Here is a 19322-nt window from a genome sequence, read left to right on the forward strand (position 1 = left end):
TATCACCATCATCTTCCAGTCTTTCCTCTGCTTCCTCCTCCAGTTTAACTTGTTCACTGACATTTTCATTCTGCTCAGCTTTCTCTGCCCGGGAATTACTTGCACCTTCCTCAAAAGCAAACCCACCACCATCGTGGTCTACAGGCTCTAACTCTTGCTCATTTTCTTTCACTGTTTCTTGATCAACTTTGTTTTCAGTAGTCACACTAACATCTACAGTTGACTCCTCTTTAGATTCACCCTCCTCTTGTTTAACTACATTCTGTGTCTCACCTTCTGAAGGGGCATTTTTCTCTCCCACTGTATCACCTGTTGTTTCTTCACTACACGGAACTGTTTGAACTTCTACCTCTTCTGCCCTACTTTCCTTTCCCTTCCCAGACTCATCTCCTGTTTCCAATTCTGACTCCTTAATTTTGTCATCTAAAAGACTTGGGTCTAAACTGGTTTCCTGCATCGTCGCCTCTTTCACAATGCCCGTGTCTGGCACCGCCTGCTGCAGCACACCTCCTTTGACCTCACTAATGCAGCCTCCAGCCTCCACAGATGCCTCATCTCGCTCGCCTGTTTCTGCAGAATCCAAACACATCTCCAGCTCTTCTGTTAATAATTCCTTCTGTCTGTCCTTCTCAGCCGCAGCATTTTCAAGTTCAGTTTTATCTTCTGTATTTTGTTCCTCTGATAATGCGGAAGGACTGTCCTCTGAAGAAAGTGGCTGGAGGTGTGCCTGATCTCCTCCACCTTCCTTTTCACTAGTATCTGCTAGGACACCAGTTTCACATGACTCTGTCCTCTCCAGACCCACAGACTCCATTTCCCTCATCTGACTTTGAGCTGTATTCCCAACCTCATTTTCTTCTCCAGCATTATCACCTCCCGTTTTATCAGTTCTTTCATCAGTGCAGTCTTTGCTTTCAACAGGCTTTTCCTCCAAAACATCTGTCACCTTCTTTTCAGCACTTTCTTCTGAGTGCTGGAGCCCCTCCACATTTAGCTCTTCACTAAGTGAGCTTGCTACTGAAACCTCTGGTAGCCCTGCCTGGTTAGAAACCAACTCACAGCTCTCACTTGTAATGTTGTGTTCCTGATCCATTTCATTATCACTCAGGGCATGGCTAGCTTTAAGATCGTCTTGTTCTTCCTGCTCAGGTGCAGCTTTCTCCAGTTCATGCTCTGTACCTAAGTCACTAGGCATTTCCTGAGGAGTCTCCAAAATCTGATGACCTTGCAGAGAGCCCACCTCCAAGTTCTTATTTGTCCTTGCATTTAAGTCATGGTGTTCAGCCTCTGTACTAACAGACTGTTGGACTGCTGTGCCTGCGGAGTTGGTCTCCTTACTCAGGAGATCTGCATCGCTATCATCATTTGAAGAAGTGCTCCCTGATACATGTTCTGTAAGGTTTTCAATTTGCTCTGTAAACCTACTACCTGGTAACATCACTGTTGATACAGCATCACGTTCTTCAACCATTTTTTCTGCCTTTGCATTTTCATCAGCATGCAATGTCTGTACTTCCTGCTCCTCAGACTCCTCTTTGTGTTCCTCATGCTCAGTATTCTGCAAGATTTCTCTTTTCCCCATATCCTCCAAAATCTCATTTTTCATGTCCACTTCATTGGCTTTGCCTAAAAGACCATTGAGAAAGTTGAAGGGACCACGCCATAGCACTTACCTCCCCATTTAAAACCCGAAAGAGAATGAATCAAAGAACAGGTTAATAAAAGATCAGCTTTTGCCAATTACGTGAGGCAAAGCAGCGATTGAATTAGTAAAGGGTTTTTGATCAGTGAAATTCACCACCACCCTCTCAAAGCAAGAAGTCTCTGGTGCTGGCTTGTGTTTTTGTAAAGTAAAAGATTTATGCTCCCAGCTGTGTGAATTACAGCTTCTGTAGATGAGAACAACTGTTTCAAGCAGTGCAATTTAACAGTAATACTTGCAGATGTAACATTGATAGTAAAGATTATTTTTTCTCAGCAATATTCTCTACACCTTTAACACTAACACCACACTACGCATGCAAGAGTGTGTGTCTGATGCCATGATGATGTAATCAAGGATTATTCAGTAATACTTTACTCCTCGCTATCATAAACAGGCATCATCAGTGTACAGGACAAACACTGAATGTAAAATCTGATTGGCAAGCAAATGGTTTGGCTGTTGAACATTTCCAACACAGATCAAAGCTTACAGCCCTTACAGTGCCCCTTACAGTCACTTCATCCACCCAAAGGGATGAGGATTTCTGTGGGTTCAGGGGTTTTTTTTTGTTAACAGTACTTCTTCTTATATTTAGAAGCAACAGGTATTAGAACAACAGTGTTTGTGGTTTTAGCAGTTATCTTTTGGGTCTATGTTGTACCTGTTTCCAAAAACAACAGAGTAAGAAGAGATAGAAACCGTGTTACATTTAAAAATACACCCTTACCTTGTTTCTGGTGTTCCAGATTGTTTCCACACAAAAAACTGAGTGAGGAAAAAGCAGCCTACAGCTGAAAGCAAGATAACTTGCACTTGCAACCATTGGCTGCCCGTTGCTATTAATCAGGATGTTCATTTAGAACATAAACAGGAGAACAAAAAATAAATCTATTATTTCCTTTCCTCCCACTGGTGTAAAAGTTCTCTGAGTGGCAACTCATCACAACTGCTTAAGAAGAATGTTTTTGCCAACCAGATTTCTCCTTCCCAACACTATCCATCTCAAGAGTCACATACTTGGAATTTAACAGTGTTAATCCTGTTATAACCAGTAAAAATGTTAAAACTGCTCAACAGTACTAGATACCAAGAACAACAAATTCATACATTAGTGTGTTTTAACAGTGTCCAGCACCGTTGCTCAGCAGACACTTACAGTGCTCGGGTATATAAATGAATGAACATACCAGTTTTTTATAGGAAACTAAAATGCTTTTTTTCTGATTCTTTAAGGTATGTGCTGAAAAATATTGAATAGTGGGATTATTCCGGGACAATTTCCAAATTCAGGGTTTAAACAGTAATCGGAATGATTGCTACTTATCTGTAATGTAATACTTGTATTCTTGTCCTTTGTCACTTTGAATGGGAAATGGAGTCTGCCTTTGCAGGAAACTGCACAGCATACTTGAAGTGATAATAAAGATTAAGCAGAAAAATGCATAGGAGGTGATCTGACAAGGAGCATGCTGCGTGACGTGTTAATTGTCCCACTAACAAATGCCGAAACTCCAAGCAGAGATGAATGAATGAATGGACAGACAGACAGATATGAAAGGATATACAGCACTTACCTACTGCCCCATCCCCTCCTGTCTTTAGTGCCTGAGTTGTGCCTGGAACATTTTTGGGAGAATCCAAGTGTCCCTCATTACCAAGAATGTCTGATGTCTCCCCGTTGGTGGCTATGTCAGAGTCTGGAATTATTCCATGTTTCTGTGGAGAAGCAAAAGCAATGGTTTAGAGCCTGCTGCTCAGAAAGGGGAGGACAGTTCAGGTGTTCTTGTCTTTGACATGCTGAATAAACAATTGCTTCAGTCGTTCCATTAAACATGGCTGGAAGTCAGAAAAGAGCAGAGATATTACAGTTCTCAGTTTAGTCATTTTGATAGAAAGCATGTGATCCCAGTTTCTTTAAAAAAAATACTCAAACATTAATCTGCTGGATAAAATGTTCCTTAGAGAAGCATCTCCTACAAAAAGCAACCACTTAATACTACAGTCTATATTAAAAGCTCACGGTCAATATTAGGGGGAAGGACCTTATACAGAAAATTCCTGAAACGGCAACTTACAGGCAACATGAAAAGAGAGTTCTTGCTACTGAGCTAGATTAAAATTTTCTACAAAAATGTACAGGAGGAAAAAGTCAGCAGTTAAATACGTGTTTCTTTTATTCCTCTTGCATACCTTCAGTTGCTCCTTCAGCACAACCACTTCATCTCTAAGGTCATCCCGCTCACTCCTTATGGAATCAAAGAAATCTTTCTGCCTCTCTAACGCCTGAGTTTCCAACACAGACAGAGGGTGAGGAGACATGAAGAAAGGAAGGGAGACAAGTGAAGACCATGAAAAGCAAGTGTAAACAAGAACAAGTAGATTTAAGATACTCAGAGATTCATGGAAGTGGCATGTATGAAAAGGGTAAAGTTCACATATTAAAAGACCAAGTTTACAGACACAGATAAACTTCAAATCCAAGAAACGCACAGCTTATTCAATAACCAGGAATTCCCACTAAAGACATTCAGAGCCCGGTCCTTCATTAGGGATCCTTCAAATGAGAACACACTTTTCATTCTTATCTGCTAGACAAGATAATTCATACCCATATTACTTCAACATGCACATTGAAGACGTAGTGCCATTCCCATGTGTTAACAGAAGGGCGTGAGAGCGGGCACAGCACATTTCCATTACAATTCAATTAATTCGAAAACTGCCATTAAGTAATCTCTGGACTGGGATGTACCATGTGCAAATGCGTATTTTGCTACTGACATCCCTCCCCCCGTATTTTGATACAAGTACAAAGGGAACAGTAACAAAAATTAGACAATTTTGAGTTTCAAATTGCTACAAGTTATGGGACATCACAAGCATGGGAAAGTCACCAGATGTTTGTATTCAGAAAGCCTTTCAGTGCTCATTGTTAGAAAAGAAACCCATGCTTTGCTTTAAGAGTTGGCTTCCAGTTGGCTTTGATAGGGCATGGTGGGAAAGGATGAGAAGCAAGTCAGAGTTAGAGACTTTCATCCCAATAGCCCACAAATAGCTCTATTACTTCTTTATTACACGCCAGTTTCTGCTCAGTCTGCAGATTAAATCTGAATAAGCAAAAATTCAGTGCTGATGGAACTGCATTATAAATAGCACTTCCTTTCTCAATATGGCAAATGCAGATGGTGCACCACAGTAAATAAATTCCCCTAGGTTTTGAAGTCAGACCTGCTGCTAAGTTTTTCTTGGATTTTACAATACTGGCCAAAGACAAAATCTGCTATTTGCTAGTTCACTGGTAACACAGTACGACAGCCACACCAAGCAAAGTCACTAGGGAGGATTTTATTCACGAGGTTTTGCAAAAGCAGCATCAGCTGGAGAACGACAACGTCACTCTGAGCACATTTCAGGAGTTGACAGTCCTACCCCTATTTTTTTGTCTTTCCACTCTATTGTCTCCTGAAGATCAGAAATTTCCCTGACATAGCTCTGCTGTTTCTGTTGCAGCTGTTGGATTTCCTGAGAGACAGGAGCAAAACAAGAAGACAGAAAGCAGGTAACAGGTTAACAAAGAAGGTCAAGATTGCAGTGATGCCAAAGAATGAAAAAAAGTCAGGTGCTAAAGAGCATCTACATGCACAGTTGCTGACATCTCAACTAAACCTACACTCCTGAAGACAGTCTTACTGTCCACAAGATGACTTGAACAAAGCTAGGTGGTTCCATCCGTTTCCTCTGCATCTCCACAGACAGCTGTCTGAGACACAGCTTATTTCATATTACGGACAAGGCAAAAAAGAAGCCAAACTTCAGGTAATACTTATGAAAGTACTGTTTCTGTTAGTCGGCCCTGAACCTGTTTGACCTGAAACACTAGTATTTCTTCAGGTGAGAAACTTGAGTAGGGAATAAAACTCTCCATGCCTTCTACGCTCCTAATGCTAATTGGGAACATACCAACCAAAGAAGTCATTTAAAAAAACCCAAAGATGTTACTTACTGCAAGCATTTCTTCTCTTTGTTTCAGAGCCTCTTTGATTTCCGTGAACTGAAACTGCAGTATGCTATGAGCATGCTTCTCCCTCTCAAATTCCTATGAATAATGAAATATTAATGACATTTTTATTGGTCAAAAATAGCATCCCATTAAAAAAAAGGAAAAAATAAGCCCAAACACAAAGGAAATGCTTACTGCAATGCGGTTCTTGAATATTCCTCTAATCACAGTCCCACAAAAGTACCATTTTTATCTTATTTGTCCTTTTTCCAAGAAACTGTTATTCCAGCAAATACAGAAGTGACAGACATAATTTAGCCCGCAGGTTGGCAGTGAACAGCTTTTACACTCAGGTCCTTTACAGATGAACGGATGGGAATTTACCCCCCTCTTTCCACATAACCGTGTAGTAAAAGTTAGCGAGACACTGCAGACTTTAAAAAAACCCACACTGTATCTTCCAGGAATTACGTGTTTTGAAGTGCACATAACCAGACGCCCCAAGCTAAAGAGCCAGTTCTGAAAAGCTAACACAAGTCACATCTTTATTATTTAACGCCAGCTCACGAGCTGCCAGATGCTGAATTCCTGTAAAAATTCAAATCTCAACCAAGTAGCTGCCTTAACTATATAAACTGCACAACTCTCCCACAGGCCTTCTGAAGAGAGCTTTGTGGGTAAAAATACTCCAAAAGTCACTATGAACAAACCCTCTGAATTTCCTTTAAAGATAAAATACAAACAGACGTGATAATATCAATGTAGCTTTACCCCAGAAAACATTTTTCCACTTCCTCAGAAACTGCTTTCTAAGACAGAAACCTAGGGCAGATTCCCATTTGTATGATCACAATGACACAACGTGCTGCTATTCCACTTACTTTAACAGTAACTACAGCAGTAAGTGATTTAAAATCTTGAACGGTAATTCGGTTGCCTGCTCCCAAAGGTCTCCACATCCCCTCCCGATCTTTTCTTGTTAAATAACATCCCACAGCTGTATACGTACTTTACTTTTTTCTTCATATTGCCGCCTGGATTCTGCCAGCTGTTCTTCTAACTCTAAGAGTGCATCCTTCAGGGTGTCCACTTGGTACATGAAATTGGTTTTTTCATTGTCTAGCTGAGCATTGGACACCATAGCCTTTTTATACTTCTCTTCAACTTCGGCTAGAGAGTCCTGCAAAGAATAAGCAACCACAGTCAGAGTCAGTTATAAAGGACGCTTTGCCAACCGAGACCTTCACCAAAAATATTAAGTACTAAACCACAAGCATGCCGAGTACTCCTACAGAAACCAGTGCTAATCATGTGCAAGAGAGGCTTACCAGCTGCCCCAAGGTGGGGATCACCTCCCCTGTGTTCCCACCAGACTTCTGCTTACAGGCAAGGAACCTTACCTCAGGACGGACAAAACGTTTCCTGTTCTCTGCTGCTTCAGCTTCTGCCTTCTCAGAGTTTTCTTCCTTCTCCCTCCTCCCCCTCCCCTGCACAATGGCAGCTCAGAGCAGCTGCTGAAGATGACAAGTTCGATTTTTTTTTTTTAAAGGTAAACTGGCCTTGCTTTAAAATCATTTCGGATGATCTTAGGCCTTAAATTAAAGCAGTTTGACAGCCACTTCACACAAAGTTCAGGGATCCTTGCACTGTGGGGACCACTAAATACACTGACTGAGGAATCTGAATTTGCCATGAAAAAGCTGCAGGTTTTGTGACTTGATGTAGCATTTTTCATTAGGTTTCCTGTATCACTTCCCTTCTTTACAAATTTACTCTGTAAGACACAATTCCCAGGGTCTCAAAAACTTCTCCTATCAACCTGACCGGAGCGTAAGATACTGCGGTATTTATAACAACAGATGATGGCAAAATAAAGATCAGAATTACTTTCCATGTTGTGTAGACAAACTTTGCGGTATTTGATTTTAATACAGAAATTAAAAAATAGTTACAGTAAAAAAACCAGTGCAAATTTGCAAGCAACGAGGACGCTCATGTCAACATTTCAGTTTGCAGATCAAACAATTTCTCTCAGAACTTAAACAATTCTAATAATTACATCTAAAGCACAGGTGAGTTTCATATACTTCCCTTTCTCATTCAGTCAATGGAAATAGGGCTGATAGTGATGAGGTAACAAAATTAAGTTTGAACCGGTTTAGCTTACATTTCTATTGATCAATAAGACAATTTGTCTTTACGGACATTAATTTGTACAGTTCCAAACACAAACCGTGTTTTGGTGTACTTTCCAGCCCAAGGATGAGAAATACTGAGCAAAGGAAAGCAGCCAGGATTTGGGAGCAGTGGTAGGCTGAAACCTCAGAAATAGCTGGAAGGAAGTATATGCAAGTTAGCAGTTAACGTGGTTGCTGCACCTCTCCTTCAGCATGCTACGTTTTGATTTCTTGGCATCAAGCGGTGTGGCTTAGATATAATTCACCACAAAAGGCAGTCTAAGGGACATGAATTGAAAAGTCACCTACATTTTTAATGCAGTTATTTTGCTACACCTGCTACGCAGTGATCACAGGAAAAAGAACCAGTGAGGCGCTACAGAAGAAGGGCCAAACCACTCTTGCCGTTGAGAACCCGCTTATACTGGCAGCACCTTCACCTGTCACAGCATCGAGCTGATGACAGTCAGTAATTAATGCGGATAAATGCTGTGTTATACGCCCGGACATCCCCATACATATTTGCAAGACTGCCTTCCTTTTCCAAAAAATGCAGCTCGTGTTGCTGCTCGCTTATCAGGTGGTGGTACGGGGATGCACGAGTTAGTTGTTGCGCCATGAACTGGTGTGAGCGTTCGTTCTTCATGTAACAAGCTTTGTTACGTGAAGATTTTCTCACAAGAATTATTTAAGGGTGTCTTCTGTCATCTACATATGAAACAGTCACCACCTCGCATGCACAACTTTCCACAGGCATGCTGGACCTTATCAAAACAAAAACATACAAGCTTTTAAACTCCAATTTTTCATAGCACTGTAGAACATGAGCTTTAGTTCCTCTTCCAATATTGGTAGGCTTCCTGGATTAGGAAACTATAAAAAAAAACCTTAATAATTTCAATTTGCTAGCAAAATTATTACCTTCTCAAAACAGCAAGGACAACATGCAATAGCAATCAGCAGCCTTTCAGTTAACATTTGGAAGCATTTCTCACCACAATCAATCGAGGTCAGAACAGATACATGTCCAGTTAATGAAATGCACTTCACACAACTTACAGCCCCTCCCAGAAGAAAGCATGCAAGGTCAGTTCTAGATCTCACAGTGACTCTCTCAGTGTTTAGCTGGTGTTAACGATCACACTCTGAGGCTGCAGTAAACCAGTACCTTCATTTCTTTCAGTCCCTGCATGTATTTGCCTTCTACATCCTGAATCTGGTCCTTTAACTCATAGATATCCTGAGAGAAATGGTGAGAAAGGTGAATGATGCCACTGACGCTAACGGGCAGAAGTGCAGCTGATAGGAAAAGCAAGTATTCAAAATCCTCATTGAAACATTGCTGCCACACAGGTTAAGGGGTCTGATCCTAACCGGAACCCTTGCCAGACAATGAAATTTCTTGGGTATAAAACTATGCTAATTCTGCTCTTTTTGACTAGAAAAAACGAAATCTTCAACACTGAGGACAAAATGCAGACCCAAAGCCTCCAACAATTATATGCCCCAGCCACACAGCCCTTCTCTACCCCTTTCAACAATTACCACTCCTTGAGGAATTCTGGTATTAGGGGTGCCAAAGCAAGCCTGAAATACAGGCTGTACTAGAGACGTAGGAAAGACTGTATGAAAACCATCTGTCCCACTAAATTTAATGAGTCCTGTTTCACAGTCTCTCTCCTCTTTTGTGTTTGGTCACCAGCAAATGGCTCTTTCTGCTGGTTTACAGTGCTGAAACTGGGACAGATCTGCTTGTATCTGAGGTCCTAATACAAGTTGCAGATGCTTTAACTGGCTGTAATTTCAGAAGAGCTGTAAGTTGCATGCACAGAAGTTATCAAATCAGATTCCCCATTTTAAAATAGTTTTCAGAACAGAGCATTAAAAATACAGATTAAAAAAACCATTTAGCTATGGCCTCAGCCAGACTATACAAGTGCTGAATTGCACAGGTCTTTGTATTCAAATGTGTCTTAACTTCATGGAATCATGAATTAGTTCACAAAATACAGCCCCCTCTCCAAATGAACATCCCATAAGCGTGGTGCTTCCTGCGTTATTTCCATCCTCCTAGCAGTGGGCTCTACTGAGGCCTTTTCCTGTTTCATTAGGATGAGATGTGTCTGTTATGATCAGTCTGATCTGCTATGACTCTCCTTAGGACTTCACCCAAACATTCCTGCAATGCAGACCAGCTTCCCAGCAGCACCTCTCTAATAAAGCTATTTGCTTTTCATTTACAGCACACACTTCATTTTTGTCAGAACTGCCAAAAAGGGGAGAGAAGACAGCGTCTTTTCTGGAAAGAAGTCTACAGCATATTTAATAATATCCTCAAGATAACATTAGTCTGTTTAACAATAATGTGGGGGACAGTCCTAGTTAGTATTAGCCTGTCAGTACCACTTCTTGCTGCCAATTTCTGTGGTCAGTAACGGGAACCATCAGCAGTACTTTGAAGGAATCTTACAGTTCATTAATTTATCAAATGCAAGGCATAAAAACATTCTGATCGAAAGAGTTAAGAGACCGCTTCTTAACAATTTATGCTCATTTTAAGCGTTTCTTACCTTAATTTCTCTAATAGATGCCTCTGTATCAGCTGAGAGAGATGTATCCCCACTGCCTCTTCGTGAAGAAGTCCCACCCAGAGAAGCTAAGGTAGCTGCTGACAAACTTGAAACTGTACGTGCTCCCTACAATCACACGCAGGTTAAACATGGTTATTATTTTTTTTTCTAGATACGTTGTGACTTGGGTTTTTTTGGGGGTGGGTTTTTTGGGTCTGGTGGTTTTGTTCATTCTTTTTAAATAACATGTTACATTAACCCTTCCACTTTTGCAACTTTGATTAAAATGTAACTTCATAAGAAGAAAAACGAAACTATCAGGATTTAACAAGGGAAATTAATGAGAAAAGTCTGATCAGATGTATTTAAACACTACTGAAATAGGAGCTTGCGTAGCTTAGCTTCTAACTGTTAATTCTAAATCAGACTAAGTCTTTAGGGGTTGGTATCATCCTGCTAGATATTTTCAAAACTTGTAATAATACATTTTGTGGATGCTTTTGACCACCCCTCAAGCTCCTCTCCCTTCATGGATATTTACCTATTCTGGAGCAGTAGCCACATGAACTGTTTCAGAGTACTGAGGGTTCTGCATTATAGCCAGTTTCTCACTACTGCAGGATCCACCTGTTTTTTATTATTATTTATTTATCTTTACATAATACCATAATTTAAATCTAAAACAAAATCAGTATTCATGTGGCTTAGCCTAAAGCAATATCACCTCCAATCCCTAACGTTCTGTGATTCTGTAACTGTTATTGAAGGTCAACTATTTAACCTTAGAATAACCACAGAGGTTTAAAAGTTTGTCTTAAAAAACACAGTAGTAAAATGCTCCAATAATTTCAACTTTTGCCCCATTGTGTTTTTTCTAGAAGATTTTTGTACACTGTGAGTTCTACCTACCTAAAAGAATGTGAAGAAAGCACTAGTGGCAGAATAATTCAGAAGATCCTTCTTACCTTCTCAAAGTCCTTTTCTGGCCTTTCCTCAATCTGTAAAACAAAGATTTAGAAGGAATTTTTATATAACGAAGAACAAGTGAAGGCAGAAAGGAAATTCTCAGACCCACAAGAGACTTCATTAGCAATTTATATCCAATCAAAAAGCAGGCAGCTCGCTCAGAACGGCAGCGTCCTGGCTGGCATCTCAGGGCATAAGGCTGGACAATTCACCTCAAATACCTGAGCAGTCCGTAATGAAGTGGAATACACTTAGTGATAAAAAACTATTTAGTCTATTAAATAAGACAGAGGAATACTTTCTTTTTTTTTCATATTCTGCATCACAATGTTTCAGACATGAAGATGATACTTGGCCTATGAGTTAGCAATGCAAGAATACAAAGACCTACATGGGCATGAACTGAAAGCCCCAGATGTCCTTCTCCGGCCATAAAAACAGCTGCATGCAACTGCTGTGCTGACATGTGCAGCTACTCCTATTTACTTCGCAGCAATTTAAAAATATTCCTCCAATGAATCCCAAATAGCGATTTACTTAAGTAGAGAGGTTAAGTTTTTAAATTCAACGATCAGTAGCTTTCCAGACCAAGATAGCTTCTTGAAGTTACATTTTTTATGGACCTTAACTAAAAAAGGGAACCTTTAAAGCCTGCCAGCCTGTCCTCCCTTATTCCCAAAAGCAAAGTACCAGGTTAGAGCTGGACTGTACCGTGTCCGCACCACTCGCAAAAGAGTGTGTGTGTGTGTGTGTGTGTGTGTGTGTTGGGGGGGAGTAGAAAGAAATCTGAAGCTTAACAAGCTTCTCTTTGCTCAAGACAAAAGGTGACTGTGACTTCAAGCACACATTCAAGTAAGGCTGAGACTACAAAAACTGACACTCAAGTCAAATATCAGGGACCAGTTCAAAGTCTAAATAAACAGCTCTTGTATCGTTGCAGTATTTCACTTGAATGTACTAATTCAGAAGAGAGATCCTACACTAAAACTAGTCTAGGAGAAAAACACAGCTAAAGTAACACTTAGAAGTACAGAAAATTACCATGGATACAAGCAGCTTAAATGCTTATAAGAAAGTTACAGAGCAAAACCCACATACAACCTGAGCAGATTTTTTTCCCCTTGATGAGAATCTTCCTATCAATTTAAAAATCCTGCTGAGAAACCAAACAAAATATACAGGTTCCCAAGAGCAGAAACAAATCAAGTGTTTCCTCATTCACTTCACTATTGAGGGTAAACAAAAACCCCAAAAGCGTGCTTCACAACACAAAGTTTTTGTAAGTGTCTCTACCTAAAATGGAACTAAGTGTAAAAAGGACTGAGTGAAAGGAAAAGATCAGCAGAAACCAAGAAGTCCTGAACACGTCAGAACAGCCTCTTCTGGGAACATTCAGCACCACAGTCAAGATGGTTTCCCAAAAGACTTCCAGAAAATTAATGGCTTCCTCAGATCAAGAGCCTAAGAGCCGAAGAGAACAGCGGTTTTTAAGTGACTGAAAAGAAACACAGAAGAGATCCCAGTCAAAGGAAGGCAGGGGAAAGCTGAGGTTAAGTTTATACGTTTCATTGAAAACTACATTCCTTCCAATCAGTTCACATTTGGCATGGGGATTTTACCTTTGCGTGACACAGAGCAATGTGTGGATGATCCCACTTCACTATTTCCCATATTACCCACGGTATCCTAGGGAAAAAAACTCCAGAAGTGAAGGGTACCCATTACAAATCAGCTTCTTACACCGACAACACACCTCGTATCATAAATTCCCTATGATTAGCACAAAGAAAATTTAAGACTTAGGTTTCTAAGTAAAACAAGCCAGGCTTAACACACTAGATAAAAACTTTTCAAAGATACTGAATACACAAAGTCCTCTGAATTCGGATGCAGTAAGGGCAGGTCACTAATGAAGGCAGATACTTCAGTTCAGACCCAATAAACGAAGGCTTTTGCAAACAGACAGCTCCCAGTGGTGCACTGGCAGCCTCCCAGCCCAGCCAAACACTATGTTGGTGTTTATCGACACATGTGTGGCAGTGTAAATATTGGCGTGGTACTAAAGATTAGTATATGTACACACACACCCCTAAATTTATCTCCAGAAATGTATGTACAGCCTTCTGCAAAGTCTACCTTACGGGTTCAGGATGCAACTCAAAATATTTTCCCTGAGCTATTTGCAGAATGTCCTTGCTTTCTGAGAAAATGTGCAACCTCAGTTTTTTGTAAGATAAAGAAGGGAGCAATAGTTGACACTGTTTTAATGATGCATCACAGGAGCCAAATAAAAGATTCCATTTACAAAGGGGAAAATATTGAAGACAATGGGGACATTTCTACTTAGCACACTTATAACCGCACCTGTGAGGCTTGCTACACATTTATTGCAAAACGACCTTTAATAGTTCTCTGAGGCAGCATAATCCTTAATAATTAAAGCTATTAAGTAACTTGTAAAATTGAGGTGGTTTAAAAAACATACAGGAGATTTTATTTTCCCTAGTGGTGCCCTCATGCACACATACATTTGGTGCCATGAATGGAATATTCAGAGCATTTCTCCCTCAAAAAGGGTAATTACCACTACCCATTTATTTAAGTATTAATGTTTAAAAAATTAATCTGTTTGGAGAAAAGCCAGTTCCTCATTCTCACACAGTACCCTTTCGTTACAAAGATGCCTCCTACTACACGCCACTTTTCTAAGCAAAAAGTCAGTCTGAAACAAGCAGCATTGCATGTTATGGTTATGTGGCAGCAGTACAACAAAGGTGTAAAGTGTCTTGTAGCGAGACAGAAGTTTATTTTAGATGAGTATTTCAGAGTTTTCATTCTGCTCATTTTTAGATCAATGGATTCATAGTATAACTCCTTTAAAAAAAGGATAAATACAGCTTGCCAGCAGCACTCAGCCACCAGAGGGAACTCCAGCTTTTCAGCCTTCACCCAGTCCCAACGAGCCCTTTGGTGTTTGATCCAGTACGAAATCACAGAGAGGTCAGGGGAAAAAAAAATGTTTCTTTTTATTCAAAGCTGCACAAAATTCTAGCCCAAAATACTTATCTTCTGTATTACCATTCAATAAAGAACACTGTAATGATTAAACAGACCAAACAGAACCTCTCCACCTTCACAGGACTATACTCAGCATAGCCCGTCATACAGATATACAGGATTTGGGGCTTTTCCACAAGAAAATATAAAGAACTAACAGAATGTTTGCTAGAAAAGGAGATCTAAAGAGGGATTCACCTCATGTGTGTCACACCTTTCCTGTGTGACCTGGTCTGGTGATCCTGCTCTGGCAGAGGTTGGACTGGATGAGCTTTCGAGGTCCCTTCCAACTCCTGAGATTCTGTGATTCTGTGTAATGATACTCAACCTTTTATGTCTAGAACATTTTCTAGGTTTTCATTTCCACAAGGGTATGGGTCTGTCTCTAGTTACAGGTTACCTTCCTCTTCACCAGCAATTTGGGCAATTTGTACTTGAATACGTAAAAAAGCACAAAAAGGAAGTAATTTTCCGAGGAACTCCAGCACGCACATCTTTGTTTTGGCAAGGGGAGCAGGCTGCTCTCTGCAAAATAAGTACAACGGGATCAGAGTTCAGCCTCTTCTGACAGCAATTGTGGAATAAATCCAGAGCCATATTACAAAAATGTCAGCAATATCAGAGGCTTACCGCAGCTGGAAACTTAGGAGCAAAATCATCCCACAAGTCTATATATGGATATACTCCCTATTTTTTATGGACAATAGACATACTTCTCCGAACATTATACTAAAATGTTTTTCTCTACTCTGCAGTCAGGTAGCAGGTTAACCCTTGAAGCTTTTTGCCACTGGTGAGCATCCAGGCCAACATGAGAGCACCTGCAGCACCATCACAGTGCACCAAACAAGACGACTCTCAAACACCTACTGAAAAGACCAGAGACCCTAGGACAGTTACACATTACAACCATAAATAAAGAAAAAAATTACTTAGATCTTTATATCGATGGAGTCAGGACTAAGGCACAATTTCCATCTTTCAGCCTACTAAACAAAGCCTGATAAGGGAGATCTGAAACGCTTGCAGATGGGTGGCACCTCGTATCTCCCTCAGGTATGAGAACAACTTCAGGTTGTTCAGTACGTGGCTGTCGCTGCTCGGCTCCATCTAAGATCTTTTACTTAGATCAACTTCCTTATAAAAGCAAGGGGGATTTTTGGTGACAAATCAAATTAAGATCATTTCCTGCTCTTAAAGCAGCACAGCACAGTCTGAAATGGAAATACGGCCCACACCAAAGAAAAAAATCTTGCAATAGGTAGTGCTGAACACAGGATGGTGTCTACAGAAACTGGTATTAAAAAAACAAGTACAGCAGTCATTATAACCCCTCCTACAATCCCCATCTTACCAGTTTGATCAGCTGGGCTGGGGCAGGCAGTAACACAGAGAGCTCCTGCGTGTTTTTCCAATGAGAGCCACCTTAACACTAGCAATTAGCAGTAAGCCTTTAAAAGTCAGCAGGGAAAATAACACAGCTGAACTTTGTCAGGTCTAAAGTGGATTTGTCAGAAGTATCCTTGCTCAGGAATAAGCGTTATGCCAAACGTCATTCCTTAAACAAACTTATCACCGTCTGAAAGGCAAGTTAGCAGTGCAGCAAATCCTCGCTCCGGAGGGGCCGCAAGCACACCCAGCCTGGCAGTGGCTAGGCGAGGCCTACCATAAATCTGTAAGTGCAGAGGAGAGAAAGCAAAGCCTGAGCACGCTGCTAACTGCTTCCACGAAAATTAAGTGCAACTGTCTTCCATTTTATTTTGAATATTGCGTCCAGTTCTGGGCCCCTCAGTTCAAGAAGAACAGGGAACTGCTGGAGAGAGTCCAGCGTAGGGCTACAAAGATGATCAAGGGAGTGGAGCATCGCCCCTATGAGGAGCGGCTGAGGGAGCTGGGGCTCTTTAGTTTGCAGAAGAGGAGACTGAGGGGAGACCTCAGTCATGTTTATAAATATTTAAAGGGTGAGTGTCACGAGGATGGAGCCAGGCTCTTCTCGGTGACAAACAATGATAGGACAAGGGGTAACGGACACAAACTGGAACACAGGAGGTTCCACTGAAATTGGAGAAGAAACTTCTTCTCAGTGCGCGTGACAGAGCATGGCCCAGGCTGCCCAGAGAGGTTGGGGAGTCTCCTTCTCTGCAGACATTCAAACCCCGCCTGGACGCCTTCCTGTGCAACCTCATCTGGGTGTTCCTGCTCCGGCAGGGGGATTGGACTGGATGAGCTTTTGAGGTCCCTTCCAATCCCTAACGGTCTGGGATTCTGTGATTCTTCACACCCTGCAATAAACCACTAATTACAAAAATAAATAAGTAAGAAAGTGCCTACTGTCTCCTTGCAGAGCAGATTCAGTTTGGTACCTCTCCAGCACTGGTGCTGACACAGCTAACCATCTCCAAGCGCTTGCGTACAAACAGTCAAAAGTGTAAGCAGAGAATTTAAAGACAAAGAAATCCCCTATAGTTTTGTGATTACCGTAAGCAACTTGCACAGATGACTCAGACTGCATACAGAAACCACAAATTGGACACCAACATTAGTGTACGGGTACCCAGTTCTCACACCTGAAGTACTTTAATGGAATCCCTGGTTATTCTGATTATATTTCCCTTTGGGTATAATTGAAATTTGGTTTGCAAAGCCATTTAAGAAGTATTACTAAGGTAAGATACATGCTGCAAAAATGCACAGCTCAGGGACTCAGACTCAAGGACTAATTAAAATACTGATTTCTTTATAGCTCACCAGCTGCCACACGTTAACTGATGAAAAGCCTTTTTTAATAAAAAATAAAATAAAAAAATGATCATTTTAAAAAGTGGATGCACTCTTCTCTCTGAGAAACAGCAACACTTCAGAGCACACAGCTCTATTCTGTCAGTCCCATTTTCTTTTGCTCCAGCCAGTTTATTCAGCTCTTTCTCACTTAGGAGAAGGCTCGCCTGACGATCAAAAGGCTTCCCTATTGCCTGCCTGATAAGAAGAAGTAACCCTGTGTGGAGGGTTCAGGCACCTTTCACCACCACGATGCAGACCTACTGCACAGTTCTGACCACAGGAGAAAACCCCCACAGCGCACAGGTTTTCAGATCACAGGCTACATTTGAAGGGGGAGCCAGGGGGACATCAGATACAAAAGCGATTCCTCGCTGCAGACTACGTGTGTTTACTGAAAAGGAACAGTCCAAATCTCCTCGTTACAGCTTACCGTGCCGCATGCTGTGGGAGCTCCTTTGACTATCCAGATACTATTTTTTAATTAGTCCTTAAGGCAACATTTACAGCATTGAAGTTTCACCTCCTCAACAAAGCAACAAAGGCAATAGGACGTTATGACTAGAGAAGCGTGCTGTGTGTGTTAATTTACAGCATCACCCTCCTCGTCGCTTTGAATCCTGGAGATGTGGTAGACAACACGCGGCAGGTCTCAGGAGAACCAGCACATTAACACTTCACCAGGAGGAACACTTCCAGGAAGCAAAGCCAGCTCACCAAAACTCTGTGCAACACTTCAAAACTTCACCTCCACTCCACAGAAGTTTAATTTCGTTATAGTTTACTATAAGCTGCACATTTTATTTCAAAGACATGCTACTGCGCTCTGCTACTGTCACCATGCTATCAGGCCTTGCTCCGAAATTAATCGGGAAAGATATTCAGAGTTGTAAATAGCTGGGTGGAAAAACCACAAAGAGAAAGCAGCAATAGGCCACTGGAAAAACAGAAGACAATTACTTGATACCTGTAAAAAGCAGGGGAAAAAGTCCTGTCTTGGTCAGCTACAGTCACAGCGCTGGACAAGCCTTTAGCACTTGAGCCTTGCTCAGCCATGACTACTTGGGAGCTCATGATGCTAGACATGCTGGGTATATATATTCCTCCTAGCACCTCACCACGATCCAGCACTAGCATAAACAGTTGAGTCTTTCTCACAGAACCCTTGCCCATGAGCTTTATGCTCAGCTTAGAAAAACTTCAGCATTTTCGCTTGAGTCCAGAGCGTGCTTCTATTGTAAAAACATGTGCATCTGCACAGAAATTACTTTGGGTTTGTTATTTCTCATCTGGTTCACCCCTTCTTTGTGTTCAGCATTGCCCAGAAGGTCCAATTAATACCATAGGAAACTGTCTTACGAGGGACAGTGACCTCTTTGTACAAAAAAGACCTCGAATAACAGAAGAATCAAACAGTTTTGGGACAAAGAAAAAAAGAGAGGAGCTCACCACTGGACTGGCCCGAGCAGAGCTGGCTCTTGAGGATGCCCGAGATCCTGAACCAAGGTAGCAGCTGTACTCAGAAGGCTGCCACAGGTAAAGCAAGAACAGAAAGCAGAGAAAAGAGAAAAACAGCATTAGAAATGGGAAGGGAAGCAAGAGAAGATACAGAGCATTCCATCTGAAGTTAGTTACAAAAATGGTTACATGCAGCTGGAAAAACAGCAGTGAAAGTCAGAGAACAGACACCTCAGCTGTCCATTTAAAAATTAAGGCAAGCAGTAATTCCAGTTGACAGACCGAGCAGAGTTCTGATTGAATTCTTAGAATGACAGAACGCTAGTGATTTATTTACATATCTTAAGATACCAGTCACAGGTAAACAACTCATCTCTATACAAAAGGCTCAATCCTACCACTCTTCAAAAGCTCTGGAGAGCCTTCTTCCTATGCTTCCAACATTGTAAACACATAAAATGAACCCATGCTCTACAGGCCAAAGTGAGAAACTTCCATCTGCACGGTGATTAAATTAAAACCGAGACCATCTCAGGGACTGAGCATCTCTCCTGCTTTTCCAGCATCTGCAGTCCTCATCTCCTGCCAAAGAAAGTATTTAGTCCTGCTGA

At 41.2% G+C, this 19322-nt stretch overlaps 1 protein-coding gene across 1 annotated transcript in view; it reads right to left on the bottom strand.

The window, feature by feature from the left end:
• The window catches only part of LRRFIP1 (leucine rich repeat (in FLII) interacting protein 1), a gene marked incomplete at its 5' end in the record, with an annotated part of 63100 nt that overhangs the window by 12031 nt on the left and 31747 nt on the right, over positions 1–19322 (bottom strand). Inside the window, 9 exons of the mRNA XM_010189527.1 lie at positions 3280–3421; positions 3896–3988; positions 5135–5227; positions 5709–5801; positions 6715–6885; positions 9051–9122; positions 10453–10578; positions 11418–11450; positions 18703–18780. Of these exons, the coding sequence (XP_010187829.1) occupies positions 3280–3421; positions 3896–3988; positions 5135–5227; positions 5709–5801; positions 6715–6885; positions 9051–9122; positions 10453–10578; positions 11418–11450; positions 18703–18780 (901 nt within the window). The remainder of the gene's footprint in view (positions 1–3279; positions 3422–3895; positions 3989–5134; positions 5228–5708; positions 5802–6714; positions 6886–9050; positions 9123–10452; positions 10579–11417; positions 11451–18702; positions 18781–19322) is intronic.

Source organism: Mesitornis unicolor, unplaced genomic scaffold (assembly GCF_000695765.1).
Source record: "Mesitornis unicolor isolate BGI_N332 unplaced genomic scaffold, ASM69576v1 scaffold6998, whole genome shotgun sequence".
Taxonomy (NCBI): Eukaryota; Metazoa; Chordata; class Aves; order Mesitornithiformes; family Mesitornithidae; genus Mesitornis; species Mesitornis unicolor.